Consider the following 26900-nt stretch of genomic DNA (forward strand, 5'->3'; position numbering starts at 1 on the left):
GTAGCCCTCTCCTCGAGTCGGGCACAGTGCGCAAGGGAAAGAAGGCAAGGAGGAGAGGCCCACACTTGCCACAGTGAAACAGGAGATCAAAAAGGTTGCCAGTCCTCTGTTTGAGAACTTCGGCAGGGTAGGACATCTAGCCCAAAAGACATCTCCCACTCTTTGTCAAATGACCCCGCTACATCAGGCTGCAGCAGCGAAGGGCCATCCCCTATAAGTGGCTCACAGTACTGCCTGACATTAACCAGTTCCCCCAGGCCCTGGATAGGTAAACAGCTACCCAACTGTTTTAAGTTTGCCCAAGAGTCCAGGCCAGAGACAAAGCAGGAGAAGAAGCAAAGGCTGCTGGTCTGTGCTGAGTAGAAAGCTGCAGGCAAAGGGGATGTCCCAGCTAAGAGACCATCTGTCCTCTGAGCAGGCTCAATACAGTCACCACCTTGAGACCAAGAAGTCTCAGCTGGTGGTGACTGCCCACAACTTAGACCCAACTGAGTTGGTGGTCGTCCTGCATGCCCTGTGTTGAAAGATGGGTGTTCCCTACGCATCACCAAGGGAAAGGTCAGGCTGGGGTGCCTGGTCCACAGGAACTTTCACGGCTGTTGCCTTCACACAGGTTAACTTGGAAAATGAGGGTATTTTGGCTAAGTTGGTGGACGCTATCAGGACCAATTACAAAGACAGGAGGAGAGGCAATGTATGTCTGTGGCTCACATTGCAAAGCTAGAAAAATCTAGAGAACGTGCCACTAAACTTTTAGGGTTAAACACACACTAAGTTTTCTGTACATAATATAATCACAAAATAAAAAAAATAAAGATCCAAGTAAAATTTTTAGAAATGCTTTCCCATACTCATTAATTTATAATAAGTATTTTATGGACTTAGTTCTTAAAATGAACTTGTCAACGTTATTTTGATCCTTTGTGTGAAGACCATCAAGACAGACCTAACATTAAAAGCAAATGTTGGGGGCTTAAGAGATGACTTATCAGTACAAAGCATATGCTGCTCTTGCAGAGGACCCAGGCTAGATTCTCAATACCTACCCTAGTTTACAACCAGCCACAACTTCAGTTCCAAGGCATCTGAAGCTCTCTTCTGATATCGTCGGGCACCAAGCACACACATGCAGGTAAGCAAAACATTCAATAAACACATATACACACATAGTACAAAATGAATGAATTTTAAGAAGCAAAAGGAAGAAGATGCTAGAACTATCTTGTGCACAGCTCTGTGAATGAGAAAGGGTACCCATATTCTGGAGAACAAACTATGGGAATCAAGAAAGAACTGAGGATGTCAAGCATGGTGGGTCACACCTGTGATCCAAGCACGTATGAAGCTGCAGGGGGATTTCAAGTTTGGAGCTACACAGGGAGGTCCAGACCCACAGTCAGACCCTGCCTAAAATGATGGGAGTGGGGAAAGAGAATGTGAATAGGAATGAAACATAAATAGGAAAACTAAAAATAAAAAGCACACTGGAAAAGCAGAGATGCAAGTCAGCGGCAGCAGCCCTGGCTTCAGGATGGAGGGGTCCAGAGCAGCAAGTACGACTTGTTACTGTTGTCGCTCTTCTCTCTGAACAGCCCTGAGGACTGAGCCCTCGAAAGAGTCCAGAGCAGCAAGCACGACTTGTTACTGTTGTCGCTCTTCTCTCTGAACAGCGCTGAGGACTGGGCCCTCAAAAGAGCTGTTCATTCAAGAGACTCATATAAAGTGGAGATCGTCCTCCCAACAGATGCCCAAATACCAACACAGAAAGATATAAGAATTATGAATAAACAAGGCAACATTTCTGCAAAAATTCATAGCTCACCAGTAACTAAATCCACGAGATACTGTATGAAACAAATGTTCTGGGCAAATAATTACAAAGATTTAATTTTAAAAGGTGATCAATAGGTACAGGAGCGCTGGCCCCAGTGGTGTGGGTGGAGGAGACCCGGCAGGCTGACCACCCAGGCCCGGATCCAGGACTTGGAGTTGCCCACCTAACATCCAACACCTATGAGCCGCTGGAGCCTCGAAGGGGCCAGGCCTGCAGATCTAAAGCTGCAGGATCTCCATGACTCAGGCTAAAGCATGTTATAGAAGAGCCTTGGTGAGGGTGCAGTACTGATGATGCAGCAGAAGTCAGAGGCCTCAAACCAGACCAATGACTCACTGCAACAAACGTTTGCAAGTAAAGCTGTTTGGACAAAAGGGTATACTGTGAGATACATTGTGACACACTACAGCTTCCATGGTGAGATAGGGTTTTTAAAATTTTCTCTTGGTGGGGGAAATTATTAAGTGTGGAGAACAGATATGGAAGGCCTGGGAAATGAGTGGGATTGGGGTGCAAAATGTGAAATCCACAACAAATAAAAAAGTATGAAAAAAAATTAAAAAAATGGTCACTGAACTCAAAGAGAATACAATACTTCAATAAATTTGGGAATAATTAAACAACTGAATTACTGTCATAAAGGATCCTACAGATATTTAGAATCTCAAGCAGACATGCTCAGAAGAAAGCCCCTCCAAATCATGTTATAAACTGCCAAAAGGTACATAATAGGGAAAGAACATTGAAAGCTCTGAAGTGTTAAGTATCTTATAACAAAGTTCAACAGAATTACAGCAAGATTATCAGCAGAAATGTTAAAGGTTAGAAGGCATGGAATGCTGTATTTCAAGTCTTGAAAGTAAGACTAAGATTACTGAATACAGCAAGGTTATCCTTCAGAACTGAAGGTGAGATAAAGACCTTCCAAGACAGCCTAAACCAAAGCCATGACCTCTAAACCATATACAAAGAAGAGAATAAGTGCAATCATGAAAGAAACAATAAGCCTCACAGATTAGTACCAATGAAAATTAGAAAGGAATCATAAATGGTTGATTCAATAAACCATCAAACCTTAAGATGAATTTAGAGAAAAAAAGTAGATGTTGATTATTCAAAATAACCAGTAGAAAACCAACCAATGGTGGGAGGTAGTACTATACATCTTCCAACAAAACTATGAACCCTCTAACTAAGTAAGACACAAACTAGCAGGGTTAAAAACAAAACAAAACATCAATATGCTGCATGCAAGAAACCTTCCCCTACCCCATCAGTAAAGAAAGACTGAAAACCAAAACTTAGGGGTCAAAGACCGGTCAGCCATTAGCCTTACATGACAGAAATGTACAAGTCAGAAGAAAGACTCCCTGTGGCATATTTATCTTAAATTATCTTCATTATGGAACCACCTTAAAGAAGAAAATAACTACACATATCTGTTTGCTTTGTTTTTCAAAACACGGTTTCTCTGTATAACTCTGGCTGTTCTGGAATTCACTCTGTACACCAGGCTGGCCTCTGCCTCCAAAGTGCTGGGATTAAAGGTGTGAACCACCACCTCCCAGCCTTCTGTGAGTTTTGTAACGAATCTGTTGGTTTTGGTGGTTTTGTTTGTTTGTTTGTTTTGTCTTAGTGTCTCGTGTGTGTGCTTGTGCATGCTCTTGAGTCCAGATCGGTACACTAATGTCTAGTTCCCTCTTTGCTCTCTACCTTAGTACCTTAAGACAATGTCTTTCACTAAACTGGATGCTTACTTCCTCGGTAAATTCGCTTAGCCAGCAAGCTCATGGAATCTGCTTTCTTTGCACCTTAATTCTGGGGTTACAGGCACAGATAGTCATGCCTGGCTTTTTATACGGGTGCTAGAAATTTAAATTTGGGCCCTCATATTTGTATTTGTAGAGCAGATCTTACCCATTGAGACATTTCCCCAGCTCTCAAAATGAAATAAATAAAATATAATAAATATTTGGAGGTCAGAGCCAGCATTTAAAAGCATGGGCTAGTTCACCTCCTAGCACCCATGTTGAGTAGCTCATAACCACTCACTTGTCAGCTCCAGACAATCTGACCTCCTCTAGATTCCTCAGGCACCTGCACACATATATAGGTAAACACACAGACAGACATGTAAAATACAAATAAACCTTTTTAAAAATAAATTCGGATGCTAGAGTGATGGCTCAACAGTTAGGAGCACTGGTTGCCTTTGCAGAGGACCTACGTTCAGTTTGCAGCACCCACATGGTGGTTCACAGTCACCCATAGCGCCAGTTACGGCAGACCTGACATCCTCTCTTCTGACTGCTTCAGGCACAGGTACACACATGGTCCACATACATGCATGCAAAACATTCACACAAAAGAAACAAATAAATGGTATATTTAAATTAACACATCACTTATCCAAGCAACAATCCTCTATCTATCTATCTATCTATCTATCTATCTATCTATCTATCTACCTACCTACCTACCTACCTACCACCTGATCCTTCATCTTCTAAAACACCTTTGTACCCACTAGTTGTTCCTCATGCTTACTTGACATAGCCACAGTCCCCAGAGTCTATCTCTTGTAGTGTATCTCGGGGTTCATTCATTCCGGCAGCTAAATAATCTTCCACTGTGTGTATATGCCACAGTTTGTCATTGTCAGTGAATTCTTGGGTTGGCCACACCTTTTAGTTATTGTGAATAACACTTCCATGAACACAAATATATAATATACTTTCTTTTTAAAAGTTTTTATTTTTAAGTGACAGACTTTAAATAGTTGCAAAAATAGTATGGGATCCTATGTACCCTTTAAGTCTGTTCCCATAATGATAACATCTGTACAGCTCTAATGTAGCAAACTTAGAAGCTGAATACATTGTTACCATTATAAGAGACCTCATTCATCTTTCACTTTGTATGAGACAGGGTCTCACTAAGCTGTCAAGGTTGGGATGAGTCTGCCCTGTAGCTCGGTGAAGTCTTGAGCTTAGAGCGTCTTTCCTCAGGTTCAAGAGCAGGCAGTATTTCAGGCCGCACTACCAGCTCCAACTTGAGTGTTAGGTAAGCAGCACCATTCAGTAGGCAACCATTAAAGTTGACTTCCTTTTTACTCCATATGATACCCTTGAGGTTCATTCTGTTTATCATGTCTGTCCACAAGGTCAGTAGTATTTCACTGTAAAGCTGTAATATTGTGCAACCATTTCCTGCTGACTAACATTTGGGTTCCTTCTAATATTTTCTTGTTATAAACAGAAGTATAATACAGATGCTAAGAACATCCACATACAGGTACTTCTAGAAATGAGAGATGCCAAGAGTGTGATGCGAGGACCTATGGTAAGTGCATATTTAGGTTTAGAAAAGCTGCCAAAGATATTTCAAGTGAACATACCATTTTACTGTCCTACGATGCTGGACTTTTCTTCTTTTCCTCCTCCTCCTTCTCCTCCTCCACTGCCTCAATTTATGGCAATCCTGCTGCCTAATTCTTCCACATTCTTCTACATTCTGGGAATACTGACATCAGGCACCATACCCAGCAATACCTGATATTTAAAGAACAATGTATAATATTGCTACATCCTTCCACATTTCTACAGAATCTGCTCATAACTAAACTGCTTTTTACAGAATTCTTCACTGTTTGAAAATAGAATAATTAATTGGTTCAGGCCTATTTCAAAATCAGCTGTCAATACAAACACAAAATCTGAACCAGGACATTTGTAACCAAGGCAACAACACAGGAACTAGTAGGTTTTCTTCCTGTCACAACTTGGCAAGGTATTCTGTTTTCTGGGGTTGTGAGCTCTCCGGCCTTCTACACGTCTCAATCCTGAGTTTCCTGGTGAAAGAACACGCACTGCTATGTCCTCTCCAGCAGGCCCTGGCTCTGGCTCATCTGCCCTTCAGAAACGTTCAGAAGGACCATGCCACCGCTTCTAAGTTTCGGCCAACCAGCTAGTGTGGGGATGGTTGACACACTTCTAGATAATTATGCTGTGCCCTGGCCAACTCTACTTAAAAGAAGTTTTTTGTTAATTAAAGTAGCAGTTGTACATTGAATTTAAAATTTATATTTAATTTAAACAATCCATTATTTTTTAAACACTGAAAATATGGGGTTCAATATCTTCTTCTGTTTAATAGGGAAGGAAATGAGCTACTTCAGTGCTATCCCTGGCATACAACACTGTTTCTCCACCCTTCCTAACAGATGACTTTTCAGCACCATAAAATTTCCAACCAACTATCTAATTTCTGTACATTACCAGAGCAAATAGTGGGGGAGGGGAGGTAATACACTTGCTATTTTTATGACTCCTTGTTCCAAGGCATTTATTTAGAAGGAAGTAAACACACGGGGGTGTACTGGCAGTCAGGGACAGTCAAACCACAGTAAACACAGTTGACACAAGCGTCTCCTTAAGGGTAGTAAACAGTGTGCCAACAGTAGTCAGAGCAGGGGAATCAGAGTCTCAGCAGGGCTTCTGAAATTTGAGAATTTTTTTCATGGGAAATCACTCCTTATAAGGCTAGAGGTCAATGGAGGTGAGAAACAGTAATTAAAAATGCAAAGCAAAGCATGCCTTCTGGGCTGGGAATTTTGGTAAGGAAGGTCTGATATAAAGGAGCCAGAGGAATAATCCAGAAGTCCAAGCTGCAGTCAGCACAGACTGGGCCCTTTGGCAGACTGGCAGCCAGGGCAGCAGAACATATTGTGTGAAGACATCTTGGTACGAATCTTTACCCAAGAGAAGCTGCACTTGCTTAAGACTGGCTTCAAGTCTGAACTGGGCATGGAAAAGGGGAGATACTGAGCCTGCAGGCTGAGGCCTTTAAAGTAAGAGGCAAAATGAGCTTAGGAAAGCAAAGGAAAGAAAAAAGAAGGGGGCACTATTAGCTTAAACTACTTGGCTATTTAAAAATAGTCTTTCAAGGAAACTACTAAACTACCAGGTATCAAGACTTGATTCCAAGCCAAATGGCCATATGAGAACACAAAGCGCCATTACAGTGTGGTAAGCAGAGGACAGTTTTACTTAAAAAAAAAAAAAATGATGCTAGAGTAACTCCACATATAACTAAAGGCTTCAGCAGGATTGAAGTCAGCCTGGGTCACATGAGACCCCTGTCTTGAAAGGAAAGGAATTTATTTTATTTGATTCAAACACAGGAAACTGAAGGGAACCCAACAGCTTTCTTTTGGAAGCCAGCGGCCAGGGAAGAGGACAAGTGGTAAGATGCTTGCTGCACAGGTTGAGAACCTGAGTTCAGAGCCAGGTTAAGATGACTCTAATCCCAGCCCAGAGGAGCTGGACACAGGGCTCTGGCCAGCCAGTCCAGCCAACTCAGTGAGCTCCAGGTTCCCTGAGAGATTTTGCCTCAAGGGGGAAAAAGGTGAACAGGGAAGATACAACTTGATGTTACCCTTTGGCCTCGCACACTACAATGGCCAGGGGACATCTCCCTCAGTCCTCCTTCTACCCAGTCTTTAGTCTTACTTCGGTATCCAACATTAAACAGATGCATCCCTGCCACAGGAAGCATACCAGTTCCCCTACTTTTCCATAGTTTTCTGTAATTTCATAATTTTAAGAACCAGAAAAACACAACATGATGTTAATAATGATTTCAACAAATCAGCTGTATATTTTTTGGATGAACTGGGAAAGAATTTGAATATAGCCTTGAAAATTAGTTTAGGTGACTTGGCAAAACAAAACAATCTAAACAGTATTTATAAAATTCTATTTTTGTGGGCCAGAAGATAGCTCGGCAGATAAAGGGGTTGGTGTACAAGTCTGGTGTCCTGAGTTTGCTTCCTGGAACTCATGTAAAGGAGGAAAAAGAAAACTCCACAAAGTTATCTTCTGACCTCTAAGCAAGTCTGATGGCATGCTTGCCTCCACTCCCTCAACAATACATTTAAAAGGATTTTCATTTTGGTAAAAAGCGTGCATAAATATATAAGTAAATATATAAATATGTGGGAAATATATATATGTTAATATCTAACAGCAGGAGACCAGGCGCTAAGTATGGTGGTACAAACCTATAAATCCCTTTATCAGGGAGGGTGAGGAAGGAAAACTGCCACAAGTTTGAAACTACCATGGTTACATAGTAAGTACCAAGCCAACCAGAGCTTTTATAGTAAGACCCTGTTCCAAAAATCTAAACCAAATCAAAACTGTAAGAGATCAGCCTTATGGATTTTTTTTTAAAAAAGTGGGCATTTTTTGGCTTGTCTATCTGATATGATACTGTTATATGCTTTAAGCGTAAAAAAATATATCCACTGACTACTCACAGAACATCTACTATACATAAAACTGCTCGAGTAAAGGGAGTCATAGCTTACTGGATCTCAACACTGATAAGGGATCACATGAGAAGGGCTGCACAGTAAAACTGTCTGCACGTGCACTAAAGGAAATAAAGTGTGGCTAACAAACTGTAAGAAAAAGCTCGCACTTGATTAGGAAGAAGAAAAATAGTGAAAGTGAGAGGTCAAAAAAGATTTTTTTGTTTTGCTTTTTAAGACAGGGTCTTTCTATGTAACCTTGGCTAATCTGGAACCCTATACATACAGCAGGCTAGCCTCAAACCCCTGAATGCTGAGACTAGGTGTCCAGCACCATGTCCAGGTAAGAAAGATTCTGAAGGGTTTAACAGAGAAAATAGCTGGCACTAAGGACACTACACGGAGCCAGGCACAGTAAGACGTAACAGAATTTGATTATGAGAGGCTAAACCTACTCCGTCTTGGGGGCCTCCATTTTAAAAGCCTAATAACGTGACCTGCACGAGGACCCAAGCTATACCCAAGGGCCAGGAAGGACCCCTTGGTTTGTCCTTGGCCCATACCCCAGAGTGACTCCCTAGCTACTTCCTAGCAACAGTCCATCAAAGATGCATCTGCTTGCTTCAGATGTACTTACAGACCGTGACTGTTCGTGGCTTTGCTTCAGAGTACCCACCTGTTGGCCTAACCCCCCCTTGCTTCTTGCCATTCCTATAAAAGTTCACCTGCAGAGGGCTCGGGGCTGCACACCCCCCAGCCCATCCCCACCCCCACCCCCGTTCTGCTGCTTTAGAGAGGGTGACGTGGCCCAAGCTCAAGCTTGAATAAAGAGACCCTAGTGTGATTACACTGGAATCAGCTCCTTGGTGGTTTTTGGGGTTCACAAACACTTGGCACAAAGATTAGAGTGTAGAATAGATGAAATATCCAAATAGGCTAGGACACTGGCTGTATGAACTTTAGTTTTTAAAAAGGACTACCATGATGACTTCCCGTTTAGCAATGGGGTGATTATAAATTTCAACTCAATACTGTCCCACCACTTCTCATTACCTCTACCACAGGTCCTGGCCACTGTCTGAGCTGCTTCACTGTACCCAGTTCCACAATGAACACTGCTGCCTCTACTTTTGCATTCCTATGGTCTATTTCCCATACAGCACGTACATGCATCCTTTTGTTTGGAAGTAAGTTTGTGTAGGAATGTGTATGCGTGCTCTCGTAGAAGAGACTCACTCTATACACTGTACATGGTTAGGGACAGACTCTGTCACTGAGTTGTACTCTCAGCCCTAACGTTTCCTTTTAGAATATACATGGTGGAGGGTGGAGAGTTGGTTCAGGCATTTAGACCCTGTTGCTCTTGCAGAGGACCTAGGTTCTATTCTCAGCACCCACATGATGGTTTATCACCAACCATAACTCCTTTTGTAGGGAGTCTGACACCCTCTTGGCATCCTCGGGCATCAGGTGCATAACTTACACTTACAGAAATAAAAGAAAGCAGAATATGTTATCTGACATCTCCCCTTGGAGACCTTGGGAAGCGACGGCTTCCCACTGCTGCTCACCTATCCTGTCTCTGGTCTGACTTCCTATCAGTTCTCCTGCCTGCTGCTCTACACAAACTGACTTACCTGCTGCTGTCCCTTCACTATTCTATGCACATTTGGCCTCTACCGTTCTTCCCTCCTGCTCTCTTTGAGTAGGCCTTAAGCTTTCAACCCCATCATACCTTAAACTGCAAGGCCCATCAATACCCTATAGTCGCCACATAGTCCAAGTAAACTTAACAGAGTCCTTTGCCCACCAAACCAACTTTTTCTTTATGTCTGCTACCTTACTGTTCTATTTGCCTGTCTCAAACACAAGCATATATACATGCACATACACACACGAGAAACCAAGCTCTGTGAGAACAGGGTTTTATTCTATTACTGCTTGTTGTTCAGTGTCCCCAATACCTAGAGAAAGGCCTGACAGAGAACAGGTACTTGATGACTCCTTTAAGGCTATGTGAAGAGCCTCAGCAGATACTCAGCTGAAATTATTTACAATATGCTGTATCTATACAAAGAGTCAAAAGGAGAAAATTTACTTAATTTGCCATGTTATCTTCTTCCGGAAACAGTTTACTATTAGCGTGCTTGAAACTAAGTTCTGAACACGGAGACACTGGGCTTCTCAGTGACTTCTCTTTGACAGGTTTGGCTTTACCAAAGCTATTTGTAATAGGAGTGGTGGTCAACAAGGATAAGATGGGACAGCATCTGTTTTCCTCCTCTTTACCCTTCTCAGGAACTCTTTCCAGTCAGCAGTTTCTGACCTGCCTTTCTCAGGGAATTGGCCTAACCTACTGACCAATCAGCCCCTAAATATAGCCATAACGCCCAGAAACATAAACCACGAGTGTTATAAAGGCTGCTGAGATGTTTGGTAGCCATTTTAGATGAAGTCCAGGGCAAAAGAAGTTAAGGTAGAAAAATCTGGTAAAGCTTTAGTTCAAGCCTTTAGAGTTATTAAGTTTCTGTACTTTAAAATGAAGTAAATGCAATAACATTGTTTCCCTATTCTCTCCTGAAACCCTGCTAAAAGAAAAAGTGACACTTTGTTTTGAAGTGAAAGATTTAAACTTTTAATTTCACTTTAAAGTCTGTTAAGCAATAAAAGCTTGGGGAAAATAAATGATCACATGCCCACTACTCAACTGTCAGCATCTTACTTACTCACTCTAACCAAGTATGCTTCAAACAGGAGAGATCCATTTGACAAGTCACAACAGGTTCTTTCCAGTACTCTCCAGTTCTCTAGGGCTAACTTTTATACTTACATGGTGTTTATTATTCTACTTCTTTTTGTACAATGCTGGGATGGAACTCGAGATCCTACTTAAGTCAAGCAAGACTTCTACCACTGAGCAGAACACCACCAGCCCACACATTTTCATACTTGTGATATATGAATCTGAGAAAAGCGTAGTATAGTTCTGCATTAAAAACAAACTAGGGGGGTTGGGGATTTAGCTCAGTGGTAGAGCGCTTGCCTAACAAGCGCAAGGTCCTGGGTTCGGTCCCCAGCTCCGAAAAAAAGAAAAAAAAACAAAAACAAAAACAAAAAAAACAAAAAACAAAAACAAACTAGGGCTGGAGAGATGGCTCAGTGGTTAAGAGCATTGACTGCCTTCCAGAGATCCTGAGTTCAAATTCCAGCAACCACATGGTGGCTCACAACCATCTGTAATGGGATCTGATGTCCTCTTCTGGTGTGTCTGAAGACAGCTACAGTGTACTCACATAAAATAAATAAACTAAAATAAATAAACTAAAAAAAAAAAAAAAAAAACCTACATAAATGTATCTTGCCTTGTCACTTACCAGCTGATTTACCTTATGGAAATTATCTTTGTGCCTCAGTTTCCTTGGGAAAAAATTGAGGTTAGCACTCTACATACTACCTATAGGATTAAATAACGTAAATGTATTTGCAGGAAGAATTTTAATTTTTAAATTACATGTCTTTATTTATGTGTGCATGCATATGGAAGTCAAAAGGACACCCTGCAAGAGTTGGGTCTCTTCTTCCACCATATGGCTCTTGGGGATCAAACTCAAGTCATACCATGCTTGGCAGCAAGTGCCTTTAACTCACTGAACCATCTCACTGACTCAAGAAAACATGTTTTTTTTTTTTTGTTTTGTTTTGTTTTCTTTCTTTTTTTTCCGGGGCTGGGGACCAAACTCAGGACCTTGCGCTTCCTAGGCAAGCGTTCTACCACTGAGCCAAATCCCCAACCCCATGAAAACATGTTTTAAAGTACCTTGCTGGGCTAGGAACCGGGCTCACTGGTACAGTACCTGCCTAGAATGCATAGGGCCCTGAGTTCAAGCCTCAACAACAGAAACAGAAAAGAACAAGGATGTAGCTCACAGAAAGCAACATGTATCGGTGTTAGCAATTATTACGCAAAGCTGCAAAAGGACTTATAATTATATATGCACATACACATGCATATACTAAATTAGAAAAATTAATTACTGAAATGTCATACATAAAATTCATAGTTGCTGAATATTTTCAAAGTCACATTAAAAATCATCAACAACAACAACAAAAAAAATGAAGTTTAGACTGTGAAGGCTTTCTGACCTACATAATAAGGAACTGAAAGTGATTAAAGAGAAAAGGCTTTTATTTTTTAATTTACAAATTGACAGAGGCTGGACATGATGGCATATACCTGTAATCCAAGTGCTTGAGATGCAGAGACAGAAGGATTAGGAGTTTGAAGGCGGTCTCAAGCTACATTTGAGCTACATGAAACCCTGCCTCAAAAACTAAAAAAAACTGTTGATAACATTAAACTGGAATATAAACATTTAATTTAGATAATTCTTGATAAAGTATCTAATATATAAGAGACTGCTGTAATGAGACTTGAGGTGAAGGCTTGTCAATTCCTCAATGAGATGCTATTTAGGGAATTCCTTGTCTGTGAGATTTCACAAAAAATAAACCACCAGTACTCAAATTTCACTGCTTTTTGCACCTAGCTTTTTATTAACTATAAGCAGAACAGCTTAAAAATAATTTTAAAATGTTTTAGAATAGAATCACCTAGATTATGAGATTTTCATAGACAATTGGATTCTGCAAAATTTATCAATGTCATTACGGGTATATCTCTGCTTGACACGGGATTATTTTCATTGCAGCTTCTAGGTCAAAAGATCAAATAACATTAAACTCAAGTGCCCTATACATTACGAATCTTACTAAATTTATTTTCTGGAACTTTTTAATGACTTAAAAATATATCTCTAAACATCAATAGATAAATCTAATACAGACACTATATCTAATAAGAATCTAGTAAGTGCTATTTGCTGAACTAGAAATTATGATGCTGGGTCTAGCTTTTTGAGATATATCCATATATAAGGCTACCAAAGGGACTTTGTTTTAACAAATGCACTTCTGAAGAGTGTTAAAAATGATTACTACAATTGTCAAGTTTAGAACCTTATAAAATGTAGGTAAGCCAGGCTGCTTATATCAACGCATTAGAGTTGAAGCATAGTTCCCCCTAGAGTTTAGCATATATTTCTCTAATAGTCTAACAAATGTAAAATCTGATTTAAACCGTTCCACAGCACCTATCCCCACCACTATCCTCCCCCACATAAACAAAAAACCCACCTTAGAGTATAAGGTTGTACCTCGTGGGAGATATTTATGCCCTGAAGTTTGAGTAAAGTTTTACTTTTCTTAGTGAGAACTCTGAAACAGAACCATCGCTCCTTTGACGCTCCCTGCCCCCCACCCCGTTAATATTTACATGTATGAGTCAGTTCTTTCCTCAACCGCAACAGATTCAGAGGGACATCACGCTATAACTTGAATAAACCAACAAGGTGGGGGCGGTGGGAGGCACAACTAGTCTCAGTTTCCAAGGGAAAAAAAACCCACCACCGTTCACCCTCTGTCCCCGGCACCCCGCAGCACCTGCCAAGTCGGGCGCTTAAAGAATAATGGCTCAACTTTCGGACGCAATGAGGGAGAAGACGCAGATGATTTCCTGAGGAGTGCCGAAAGGTCCTCTCCGCAAGGGACACAGCTCTGGGCCGTCTCTGCCCGTTGGAGCATTCAGAGACCCTCCTAGGCGGCACACTCCTGCAGCAGCCGGCCTCGGGCCTCCGCGAGGCAGACAGTGTTTACACCTGTCACGAGGGAGGTGGGAGAAGGAGGAAGCCAAAGCGAAGCCCCAAACTTCTGCACAGCGGCCGGGAGGGGACCCCGACGCGCAGCTCGGGGCAGGTAGACGGCGTGGGGCAGGGCGGGCCACGGCGGCCCGGAGGGCACGGCTGGCTCTCCTCTGCTGAGACCGGGATGCCGAGCGCCGTACCACTCTGCTTCAGGCGCTGCCAGCAGCGTTCCGCACCCGCGGAGGAGAGCAGAGCCCGCGCCGGAGCTCGCAGGCCCGCATCCGGGCCGACGCGGGCAGGTGCTTCAGGCCGGGGAGACTAGCCCGGCCGGCTCCCTCGCACCCCGACAGAGCGGCGGCAGCACTCACCTGGCTCGTCCCGGGCGGCCGCGATGGGCATGGCTCGGCGGCCCGGGGAGGAACTGGCTCCCCGGGGAAGGACCGGTTACTCGGACGCTGAGCTGGTGAGGGCGGAAGGGGAGCTGCTCCCAGCCCTGTCAGCGCCGCGGCGCCATGGACGCCCACCCGGAGTTTCAGCGCTGCCGCGGGACCCCCATCCCACTACCCTCCGCCCTCTTCCGCCGCCGCCGCCTCCGCCTCCTCCTCCTCCGCGGAGACCCCCGCCCACTCCACACACTCTCCCATCATGCAGCGGGGAACCGCTGCTGTCGATACGTCACTTCCGGGCGCAGGTGGCTAGGTCGGGGCCCGGCGCTGGTGGGTGCCGGGGTGGGGGAGGACACTCCAGGGGAATTAGTGTCACAGAATTCTTACTTCTGCGCAGGCGCCGTCGTGTGCAACGACGTTCGCCATTTTGGGTGCGGGCAAGTTGTCTTTTTTTTCCGTACTCACTGAAGTGTGGGCTAGGGACGTCCTAACCCCCTGCCCGACCCTCTGAGGCAGCGCTCCGGGTCACAGACCCGAGCTCCTCTCAGTCCATTACTTTACCGTTGGGCCCGGGAGCGGGTTAAGTTTCGCCTTGGTGTAAAACTGCAGACGTATGGAAATACGGAACCAGATCTACTGAAAAACCGGCTGGACAACATTCAGCAGCTCGTCCTTTCTGCCCGGAAAAAAAAAAAGACTTTTTCATTCCCTTCCTCTTTATGTAAGCCAACAAAAGAGGAAGCTGTTATTTAACAAACGAGAAGTGATTGTCCTACTTAAGAAGTCAGCAGGCAAACTAATGGTCTTCCACAAAATCAGTCCAGAATTGTGCAGGTGTTTGGAGAAGATGATCGTTTTCATACATCTTTCAAATCAACTTGTGCATTTGAGCGATTCTATACAATAGAGGTCATAAGAGAGAGAGAGGTTTTGTTTCCATCAGTCCAGAGCAGTTGGTCTTTATGTTTTATAACCTTTCCCGGTCCTTTATTATGACTGTTAGAACCCATTCCACTGTAAAACTCAGACTACAAGGCTGCAGGGTTATTATTTCCGTCTCAGATGGTGAACCCTGGACTCTTACCCTATAAACCGTGAGCCCTGCCGGGTCCTCTTTCTGCCCACGCTGAATTATTTAAAATAATTCCAAAACCGCAAAGCTCAGCAGTAAGCCAGACACAAGGACTGAAAACACCCGTCATCTCAGAGAACTGTCCACCCTTTGACTGGAGGAATTATAGTCGTTGGGAAAGATAAGGACAATAGCAATTCATTACGGTTTATCCCGCCTCTGCAATGTTCTAGACAAATTAACTTGAAGAACTAAAATAGACCCTCATTTGTCTCCTCACAATTCAGTCATTGCAAGATAAGGGAGACTGCATTACTGCTTTGTGGTTATGCTGAATGTTTTTGTTATTGCCCAGTCACTGAAGTGAGAAAAATCTATATGGCTTGTCAAATGTATTCCTTTTGTATTTCGCCCCCTGCTGGTGTAGCTCGTGTGCAAATTAAAAAGAAAATTGTATGTCACTGTAAAACATGTTTATTGTCCAGAATGAAAGTCAAACAAAACAAAACAAAACAAAACAAAACAAAAAAACCCAAAAACTGCGTATAAAACTGAAAATGAATTGATTTCGGATAAACATATTTTTGTTTTCACTTTATAAATCTACCAAATAAATACCGAATAAGATCTGCAGAAGACATTTGAATGATGAATTTCAAATAATTTAAGCCAATCAAAAATGCTTCAAATAGTGATTCTAAACATTAAAAGGACCGTGCTGTTTGGGAACAGATTTGGTTTCACAGATTATATAATTACCAAATGATTATTTTTCCTAGGTTAGTGAAGAGGCTAACTCTGTTTACTTATTTTTTTTTAATCCATGGAAATTAAGTAGCTATTTATTCAAATGACTTGGGAGCACAGTCAACCTATCAGTAACTGGATACTCTTACATGTGATTCCCAAGACGGCATTCTAATGCTTAGACATTATATTACAAAAAGTCAGCTGAACTCTTTTTTTTGGTTCTTTTTTTCGGAGCTGGGGACCGAAAGCTGAACTCTTTTTTAAGATGGCAAATCTGTGAGAATATTCTAAAAAAACATTGCATCTGAAGACAGCAGCAATATTTTTGCTTATACTTTAAAACATGATGACCATATTATCTGATATTTGGCATCTAGAAAAGAAAAAGCCGGGCCATTTATTTCTATTTTTTTCTCCTATTCAGAGTTGTTTAAAAAAACAAACAAACTGAAATCATAACAAATAGTAAAGTTTATACCTATATACCCTTTTAGTCAAATGTTACATTGTAGTACTATTGTTTAACCTCTTAGTCACTCAAATTTCATTGACCTCTAAAAGCTCTTTCATGGAAGAGGCTCTATGAATCATACCTTAAGTAGAGAAACCCGCATCACACACAAAACGGGGAAAATTCTGGTTTTCTACTTTTTATTTTGACCCAGGGTATCCTGTAACCTAGGCTAGTCCTCGACTTCTTAACTAAAGACCTTGAACTCCTGATTCCCTATCTCCATCACCCAAGTGCTGTGATTATAGGTGTGTGTCACCAGCCCAACTACATTAAAATTTAATGAAATAAATGAAATGTCTCTAAAATAAAAACTTTAAGACACCAAAGAAAGACATAGGAGAAGACACTGGAAGGTAGAAAGTTCATTGCTCATGAACCAGAAGAATTAGTTAAGGAGTTTTACCCCATTGTTCTACCTCAGGAACTTACCAAGTTTTCTTTAGTGTCTGAAATCCAATCCATGTGCCTTCCTCTCGTGGCAATCCCTTCTCTAAGTATTCACTGACAACAGAGTCCCCAGTGACTACCGGTGAAGTTCTTGCTCCCTCTGGATACTCTAACCATATCAGTCCTCTTCCTTCCCAGAGCTGATAGTGACCCTTTTACTGCCCTTAAACCTGGGATGCTGGCATTCTCTGTTGTCAGATAGAGAAACAGCATGGACAAAGAATTATCTTTGAGATGGAATAGACCAGGTCTGAACCTTAGCAACAGCACAGAATCTGACTAAGAACTTTCCTTACCTGCAAAAGTCAAAGAAGGGTCCCTACCTCACAGATTGGTGGGGGCCAAGCACAATCAGTCTTAGGAATTTTTCTCAGGAATGCTCTGCTCAGTATATGGCCCCTATCTCCAGGAAAATTAAGGCAGTTATAGCCTCCAGCTCTGGGACACCTAGCCAGTTGTCCATTCTTATCACTTTTACACCCTCTGTCTCCAGCCCTCCGTTCTTATCAGTTTATACCTGCAATTTACGGTTTAGGGCTATAGGGAGGGTGGTGGCCATGATGGATCGTCCTGAGTAGCCTTCCCTCCTGCTTGTCTTTATAAGCTGCTGTTTCTTAAAATAAAATTTGAGAGCTTGATCAGACCATAGACTTGCTCTCCTTCTTTGTGCCTCCTGTCCCCCATTTTTTCGCCCCTTCCCAGGTCTCCTCTGAATCCCCACAGGCCGGGGCAACAGACCTGTTATCCAGAGGAGATGCATATTATGATGTATGTAAAATATCCCAAAGATAGTGTAAACCTTATTGTTATATCTTTCCCAAGACTAGTGGTTTTCAGCTCTCCACCCTTACTGCTTAACTGATGGCATGAAGCAATATCTGAAGATAGTTTTGGCTATTACAATTGAGGTGGAAGTGCAAATGGAAGCCAATAGGTAGAAGCTAGGGACCTCCCACAGTGCAGAAGATGCCAGTTTCTATAGCAAAGAGCTATCCAGAATGTCAGTCATGCCAACTTTGGGAAATCTTGCCCTAGAGCATCCTCAGGCACATATATTGCCTCCACTAAACTCAGACCACTAACACTGGTGACTCTGGGGTCCTTATCCCAGTTCCTAAGGGTTCGTGAACAATTGAGGAAGTCTGAGCATGTGCTAACATTAAATATAGTCTTAGAAATGTATTGTCAACTTTTAGATATACTGATAAAATTATGGATTTGTACGGTGATATACCATCATTTTAAGTGTTTGAAACGTACAGTTCAGTTTTAAATGTCTCAGGGAAAGAGAGTCCATGTATGCACAGCGATAAAATGGATATAGCAAAATGATAGCTACTATTGAGTGGACGCTGGGTGGTAAGCATGCCAGTGCCTGTCATGCTCGCTTCCTATTTCCATGCTATTTAGAATATTTTTGTAATGAAAAAAGGCTTTTAGAATACCTGAGTACACAGATGCGTTATGGACTTATTTGCAAATTATTGCACTGAGAGACAATCACTCTCAAACATGCCCTTCTTGCCCTGGAGTGGACCTTGTTAATGGTGATCTTGAAACACATTTTAAAGATGTAGAAAGGAAAAAAAAAAACAACAAAAACAAATGATGGCTGTAACTCCCGAATCAATCGTAATTAGTTTAAACCGTCTAATGTGCACAAATACAGTGGGATTCCAACTCCACTCGGAGAGTTATAGAGCTAATACACTGCTCACAGGAGGACTGCAGAACTCATCGAGAGAAGCAAACCTAAGTGGCAGCAAAAGTCAGACTTCCTGAATCCAAGTGGCACAGATACTGCGAAAGAAATCAGGGACGCAATCCCATTTACAACACACCACACACAGACACAGACACACACACACACTCACACACACATACACACATACACATACACACACACACATACACATACACATAAACATACACGCACATACACACATACACACACACTCACACACACTTACACACATACACATACACACACATACATACACACACATACACACACACACTCAGACACACTTACACACATACACATACACACACACACACACACATACACACACACACGGGAGTAAATATAGCGTCCCTCATTATGAATAAATACCTTTACATTGAAAACTTTAAGACACTGAAGAAAGAGAGCAGAAGACATTAGAAGCTAGAAAGGTCTCCAGTGATCATAAATCAGAAGAACTAATATTGTAAAAATGTCACTCCTATGCAAAGGAATCTGTAGATTTAGTGAGATCCCAACCAAAAGTCTAGAGCCATTCTTTAGAGACATAAGGAAAACAATCTTCAAACTTATATGGAAGCACAAAAGACCAAGAAATCATCAACAAAAATACTGCAGGGGGTATCGTCATACCTGATAATACTGGGTGAGGAATTGTCATAGCCGATTTCAAGTTATACTACAGAGTCATAGTAATAGAAACGCTATGGTGCTGACACAAAACACATGTATACTCCTAAAGTAGAGAAATGGACACATGTAAGTCCATGGAACCACACATACCTGATTTTTAACCAATATTCTAAAAGTAACAACCGAGAAAAGACAGCATCTTCAAGAAATGGCTCTGAGAAACCTGTGTATCAGCATGTATAAAAATGAAGTTAAATCCTTCTCTCTCACCCTGAACAAAACTCTAAATGGATCAAGGACCCCCTACGTCAGACCTGATACTCTGAAGCCTGAAGAGAAAATTAGGGGGCATACTTCAACATATAGGCATGGGAAGGGCTTTTCTGAATAGGACCATGGTCAGTCAGGAAATAGGACCAACACTTGATAACAGCAAGAAAACTGTCAAGTAAAGCAGCAACTTACAGAATGGTCAAAAGCCTTGGCCAGCTATACATCTGACAGAGATTAGTGTCTAGAACATCCAAAGAAGTAAAATACCGCAATATCAAGGCTGGAGAGATGGCTTAGTGGTTAGTCCAGATGACCCAAGTTCAGCTCTATAGTATTCAAAATCCTCTCTGACCTAAGGAAATCTATACCCATGTAGTTCACACACACACACACACACACACACACACACACACACACACACACACACACGTGTCAGTCGTCATCTGCCCTGCAGCTGGGCATGACCTCTTGGGGAGGCAGAACTGCACTTATCCCTCACCGATCTCGGATGGGAAAGCACAGTGTGAGATGTGAGGAAGCCAAAGCTGGGTCAGGGTTACAAAGAGGCCCAGATACATGGAGTTCTCAGACCCTTGGACACCTAGGGTCTGCTGGGAGTTGTGGAAGAGCTGAGAAGAGAGTTGGGAGCCTGCAGGCTGGGGACAGAATCTAGCCTGGGACTGGGAAAGGGCAAAGCCAGCTTATTTCAGCAATGGTTGTCCTTAGCTTGGTGGAGGCAGGCTGGAAGCTCAGAGAGGCCTTCAATGGGAGAATTAAGCTATGTCTCTGGAGTCGAATGTCTTCTCCACACCTCCCCATGGCAGGTCCTGATGAAAGAGACAGTCTGAATTGCTTGACTGTTCCTGGTGAAAAGTTGATGCATACTGAACCTTACCCACTTCTCAGTGTGGATCTGAGATTAAATACTGTTTGCAGGGAGGAATGTCTGGGAAGGGAAGCTTATTGGCCTAGCCTTCTGGTCCTGTAGGTACCTCATTAGCATGGAGAACTCTCTTCTGGGCCTACATGACTGTAGGCCACGGTTCCTTATGTGAGGAGTGTTGTGTTAGAATGGTGGCTTGTATTGGGGCAGATCACGCCAGGCCAGCACAGTTCCAAGGGAGAGGTTTGTTGGGGGAGAAGGGGAAAAGAGAAAAGAGGAAGGAGGGGGTGCAGCGAAGAAGAGGAAGGAAAAAGAGAGCAAAGGTCAGGGATGGGTGGTGGTGGGGACTCTGCCTTTTATTTGGGCCGTGATGTAATCACATGCACCGGCTGCACACAAGTAAGGGCCAGGCAGGTGAACATTGGGAATGTATGGCAGTTGCCATGGCAACAGTCGAGGGTCCTTGTCGCCTAGAGGTGACCTCATCATTAGGAGGCTGTAGGCTCTGATGCCAACAAGGAAATGTTTCAGGCCAGGAGTCAGGCAGAGAGCAGGGAGTCACCTAAGTCTCGGGAGTGTGGCCACCGAGTCTCCAGGTCTCAACCTACTCTACCTTACTAATCTTCCTGGCATGGTTTTACCGTCCAACATGCACACGTACACACATACAAATTCGAAAGCCCCCTTAAAACCCAAACAAGCACCCCAACTAGAAATTAGTTACAGAAATAAGTGGAGAGTTCTCACGAGAAGAAATATAAATGGCTAGTAAATGCTTTGAAAAGTGTCCAACAAACACCACCAGGGACACGCACATTGAAACTACTTGAGATTCCAAACAGCCCAAGTCAGAATGTTCATTATCAAGAATACAAATGGCAAAGAAGTGCTAGTGTGAATGTGCCAGGAGCCTTATACACTGTTGGTGGCAATGTAGTCCGGCTACTTTGGAAATCCGTGTTGAGGTTTCTGTAAAAACTAGAACTAGAAACATCACGTGAACCAGTTAAACAACTCCTGCACACTTTCTCAAAGGAGTAGACATCCCACCGCAGAGGTATTTACTCATCTATGTTCATCGCTGCTCTGTTCATAATAGGTAGAGCTTGGAATCAGTCCACCGCTGATGAATGGATAATGAAAGTGCGGTACTTAACCACAATGTATTTTTATTTGGTTATAAATAAAAACGAAATTATGAAATCTGGGGGCTGGTATGATGGCTCTGAGTGCAATCTTGATGGTCTAATTTGGTTCCTGGAGTCCACATAAAGGTGGAAGAAAAGTACCCCTAAATTGCCCTCTGATCTCCTCATATATGCCCATGGTACATGTGCCCACACATATAATAATAATAACCGTGATGATGATGATGATGATGATGATGATGATGATGATGATGATGATATAGTTTTAAAAGAAATTGTGACGGTTACAGGATGGAATTGGAAAACGTTGAGTAACATAAGCTAGGTCTAGAAAGACAAGCACCATGTCTTTCTCTCCTATACAGACTCCAGCTTTGAACCACATTGCCTTTCTATGTTTAGCTTGGAGTGTGTGATGGTTTATGCTGGGGACAACATACAAGGACAGGGACTGCCAGCAGTAGGCTGGGATGGAGACATCTCAGAAGCCCTCGGCAGCTCCTTGTAAAGTAGGGTGGCATCTGGGACACTGAGAAGCAGGAGACACATCCCTCCCGGGGACCCACCATCTGAAATAAGAGGCTGCCTGCAGTAGGCCGGGATGGAGACTTCTCAGTAGCCAGCAGCAGCTCTTTGTAAAAACTGGTTGTTCCCACTTCTCCTAACCTTAGCCCTGGACAGCGGCTGCATGGATTTCATTTGTGCGTGACTGCCTTTCAGTTGACCTTGGTGTGCATAATTATTCTATCATGTCTGACTTTCCTACTTCTTTCTCCTTCTGCTCTGGTGGATTCTGTGAAACTAGATGTTCCTTGATGTTATGATTCTTAGACAATTGGAAATTGAGGCACAGGGACACAGCACAGCACAGCCCTATGCCCAGGTGCATGCTGTGTGTTCTCATCTTGGAAACAATGTAATAACTGCACAATGGTAGTTCCAGATTAATGCTTGACTTGCAAAGAAACTAAAAAATTATTAGAAAATGAATTAGAGCCAACATTGGGATCTTAAGAAAGGAAAAAGTTATTGAAGTTAGGAATTAAATTTTACATAACATTTGAGAGTGGTTCCTGGATAAGGAAGTATAGAATATATAAAATTATATACTAGTAAACTAAGTCAAAATACTGGGACTCTTACGAGAGTCCTTGTGTGCAGGGAACAGAAAGCTGGCGGAACCACTGAGTTAAGGGTTAACTCGATTCTTTCTGGCCACTGCCTGGCAGCTTCACCTGTGTCATTTATCATTGGCGCTTCCCAGGCAAATGCAAGTAGCTGACCTCAGAGCTTTGAGCTCTGAAGTATAATAAGTTAAAAGTTAAAGTTTAAATAATGATAAGTTTACAATTATCATTATTTTGGCAACAGGCCTGGGAATAGGGGAAGCTTGAAACTTTGGGGAACAATTGTAATTCTTAGTTCTTTGTGGGATGTGGTTATTCTTTTGAATTTGATTTGGTAATGATTATACAGTGTCTTTTTTCTACCTGCTTTTGGAGAATCAACAAAAGACTGGGGCAAGAGAAAGGCTAGAGAGCAAGTGAAGAGTGAATGAGAGAGAGCATGAGGGAGGGAATGCAGGAGAGAGTGTGTGAGCATGTATGAGAGAGCAAATGAGAGAGCGAATCTGAGAGTGAATGTGAGAGCGAATGAGAGAACCAGTGAGAGAGCGTGAGAAGAGCATGTGAAGAGTGAGTGAAGAGAGAATGTGAGGTGTGTATGAAGATTGTGTGTGTGAGTGAAAGGAGAGTGCATGTGGCGTGTGTGAGATGTGTGTGAGATGTGTGTGAGGTGTGTGTGTGAGAATGGGAGGGTAATGAACAGAGGTGTGCGTGAGTGTGGGAGTTCGAGAAAAGAAAACGGCAATAAAAAAAGCAGAGTGCATAAGAGAATGCAGAGTGTGTGCAGCCTCAGGCTGCGAGAGAGGAGAGAGAGAGAGAGAGAGAGAGAGAGAGAGAGAGAGAGAGAGAGAGAGAGATTGGGAAAGAGACTTGTAAGAAGACCAATGTATGAAACTGAGGAGAGATAACCAGCTGTGACAGCATAGAAAAGTATAAATGTGATAATTGAGTTATGAGCTAGTCAGGGAACAAGCCTAGCTTAAAGCCTAGGTATTTATTAATAAAACATCAGCCTCTGAGTCCTTATTTGGGAGCTGGGGTGCGGGTGGAAAAGCCTGCAGTTATAGCCTTGACTCTGATTCCAGAGCCAGTGATGCACAGAAGGAAGAAAAGCACCTCTGATGGTGACGTTAGCAGTCGCAAAGAGACCAGTTTCTGAGGTCAGGACTCATTGCTATTTAATGCCCAGGGCAGTGGCTCTTCAGTAGCACCTTCAGCATTTTGTTACTCTGTAACACTATTGAATAGCTTAACCTCATTTCTCTACTGTTTAACTGGTTCATGCTGACCTCTGTGGCTTTTACCTAAGAACTCTGAAAGATATCCTTCAAATTGCTTTCTCCTATTTCTTCCTTAAGAATCTAGCTGGGCAGTGGTGGTGCACGCCTTTAATCCCAACACTTGGGAGGCAGAGACAGGCCAGCTTGGTCTATAAAGTCAGTTCCAGGACAGCAACAGCCAGAGCTGCACAGAGAAACCCTGTCTCAAAAATAAAAACCAAACCAAAACAATAATGACAACGAGTACGATGAAGGAGGAGGAGGGAGGAGGAGGAAGGAGAAGGAGGAGGAGGAAGGAGGAAGAGGAGACAAAGAAGAAGAAGAAGAGGAGGAAGAGGAAGAGGAAGAGGAAGAGGAAGAGGAAGAGGAAGAAGAAGAAGAAGAAGAAGAAGAAGAAGAAGAAGAGGAGGAGGAGGAGGAGGAGGAGGAAGAGGAAGAGGAAGAGGAAGAGGAAGAGGAAGAAGAAGAAGAAGAAGAAGAAGAAGAAGAAGAAGAAGAGGAAGAAGAGGAAGAAGAGGAAGAAGAAAAAGAGGAAGAAGAAGAAGAAAACTTCTCCTGCTCCAGATACTCTTCCAGAAGTCTTCTCTGGCTTCCTCCCTCCCTCCCCCCCATCCCCACTTCCATTGCTCCTTCTCTAAACACTGAAGTAACTTGTGCACATCTACACTATTGCTCTTACACCCATTGTAGTTTCTGCTCTCCCTGTCTGCTCCTCTATATTGACAACATGGAGGTTTCCTTTTAAAGGAAAGATTTGCTCTTTCTCATCTCTGCTTTGCCGGCACCACGTATTTGCTGGAAAAGTAACTGAATGGATCAAATGAATGGTATAGAATTCTGTGCTCCCTCATAGTTATGTAAATAGGCATCATTTCAGAGTTTTGAAAATCATTAACATTCTTGTCATAATATCGCACCATGGGGGTGTAGTAAATAAAAGGGAGCAAATTTTAGAGCACTGGTTTTGTAAAGTATCAACCATGAATTCTCTGGAAATTACCCCTATCCATGATGCCAATGGATTCTTTCTCAACCTGGTAATGGTTCCCCCTTTATGCACTGCCAGAAAGACTTCCATTGTTATTCCAACAATTATTTTCATTTCTTTTGATGTGAAAACGTTGAGAATGTGGCTTTGAAAATCCATTTAGTTAATATTCCCTAGAGTCCCTTCACTATTTGAGAAGAATCGAGTAAGAGAACTCACTTTAGAAGAAGTGAGAGGATAGATACACTCACTCCATCATGCTTTTAGTCTTAGGAGCTAGTGAAGTCAGCTCAAACACGTGAAAGAGAACCTGTAAAATCCATGCCCCGAGAAGACGGGGTTGGGGATCCCAGACCTTGAAAGCTTTTCTGGGTGTCACACTGTACTTTTCCAATTCCATCAGTTTCAGGCATAGATGATGCTCGAATGATTATTGAAGGAAAGAGCACATGTGTCAAGAAAGGACTAGCCAAGTTCTGTCTGTGTCACCATCTGCAGGAACATGTTGACCCTGATGTACTGATCTTGAATTCTTTTTTTTTTTTTTTTTTTTAAAAATCAGTCTCTTTTTATTCAGTCGCTATTTTTCTCCACATAAACACAACTCTCTCAGACTTTTTTTTTTTTTTTTTTTTTGGTTCTTTTTTTCGGAGCTGGGGACCGAACCCAGGGCCTTGCGCTTCCTAGGCAAGCGCTCTACCACTGAGCTAAATCCCCAACCCTGATCTTGAATTCTATTGTTTAGGTTCTTGGGAGAAAGTAAAGGGAGAACTGGGGACAATGAGATAATGACATTAGCATGATAAAAAATTAAGCACACATGTTGGTGGGGACAAAGGAGCAGTCAGTGCAGTACAAACATGGCACTCAGCCTAGGACAGTGTTACCGACGCTCACCATTGGCAGTTCCTTCTTCCACCAACTTAGATCTGCTGTCATGCTGATTCCAGCTCCTTCAGTCAAGGAGGGCAGCCAGTGACATCTTTCCCGAGCCTCTGTTTGTTAAAAAGTGTGAGTCCACAAATCACCATACCATAGATTGCGCTTCCGAGCCACCTTTCCGTCTGGGTGGGGTCATTTGTTTTGCCTGTCCAGCCACCTCCAAAACTCAATCTGGGACCTACTTCCAGAGTAACGATCTATTCTAAAGATTCAAGCATGTCATTCATCACTGGAAATAGTTCTCTAGTTTCTCCGACCTTGACTGTGCAATAGAAACTGAACTCTCTCTCTTAGAAACAAGGTTCTCCTCCGCTAGATCTCCGCCATCATGGACACGAGTCGCGTGCAGCCCATCAAGCTGGCTAGGGTAACTAAAGTGCTGGGCAGGACCGGATCGCAGGGACAGTGCACGCAGGTGCGAGTGGAATTTATGGATGACACCAGCCGCTCTATCATCCGAAACGTCAAAGGCCCTGTTCGAGAGAGTGATGTGCTCACCCTGTTGGAGTCAGAAAGAGAAGCTCGGAGGTTGCGCTGACCTTGCTGCTGGGTTCTGGATATCCACTCCTTAGCCCATGGAATGACCTGCAACTGTTAAATAAAGCATTTGTATTCAAAAAAAAAAAAAAAAAAAAAAAAAAAAAAAGAAACAAGGTTCTCCATACGATTCTGCGGGCTTCCTATTGTGTTATTTCATCATATTGTGCTCGGTTATGCAGGTCTTTCTAAATCACTGGATTTTAACCTGCGGGCCTTGACTTTTTGGGGATGTGATATCAGGTATCCTTCATGTCAGATGTTTATGATTCATAACAGTAGGAAAATTACAACTAGGAAGCAACGAAATAATCTTATGGTTGGGGGTCC

At 42.7% G+C, this 26900-nt stretch overlaps 2 protein-coding genes across 10 annotated transcripts in view; one reads left to right on the top strand and one right to left on the bottom strand.

Moving 5' to 3' along the window:
* The window catches only part of Aftph (aftiphilin), a 54246-nt gene extending 39728 nt beyond the window's left edge, over positions 1 to 14518 (bottom strand). For 3 of the 9 annotated variants that reach the window (XR_005492976.2, XM_039092071.2, XM_039092070.2), the window contains exon 1: positions 14218 to 14510. The gene's annotated coding sequence lies outside the window, so the exon portion shown is untranslated. Of the gene's footprint in view, positions 1 to 1046; positions 1099 to 5231; positions 5386 to 14217 lie in introns of all 9 variants that reach the window. The other 6 variants (XM_039092069.2, XM_039092068.2, XM_063273238.1 and 3 more) reach the window with 6 other exon arrangements.
* Positions 14519 to 26340: 11822 nt separating this feature from the next.
* On the top strand, positions 26341 to 26683 carry Rps28-ps5 (ribosomal protein S28, pseudogene 5). Its single transcript, XM_039092871.2, has one exon. It carries the CDS (start codon positions 26362 to 26364, stop codon positions 26569 to 26571), a length of 210 nt encoding a protein of 69 aa, XP_038948799.1. The 5' UTR covers positions 26341 to 26361; the 3' UTR covers positions 26572 to 26683.
* The last annotated feature ends 217 nt before the right edge of the window (positions 26684 to 26900 follow it).

Source organism: Rattus norvegicus, chromosome 14, assembly GCF_036323735.1.
Source record: "Rattus norvegicus strain BN/NHsdMcwi chromosome 14, GRCr8, whole genome shotgun sequence".
NCBI classification, from domain to species: Eukaryota; Metazoa; Chordata; class Mammalia; order Rodentia; family Muridae; genus Rattus; species Rattus norvegicus.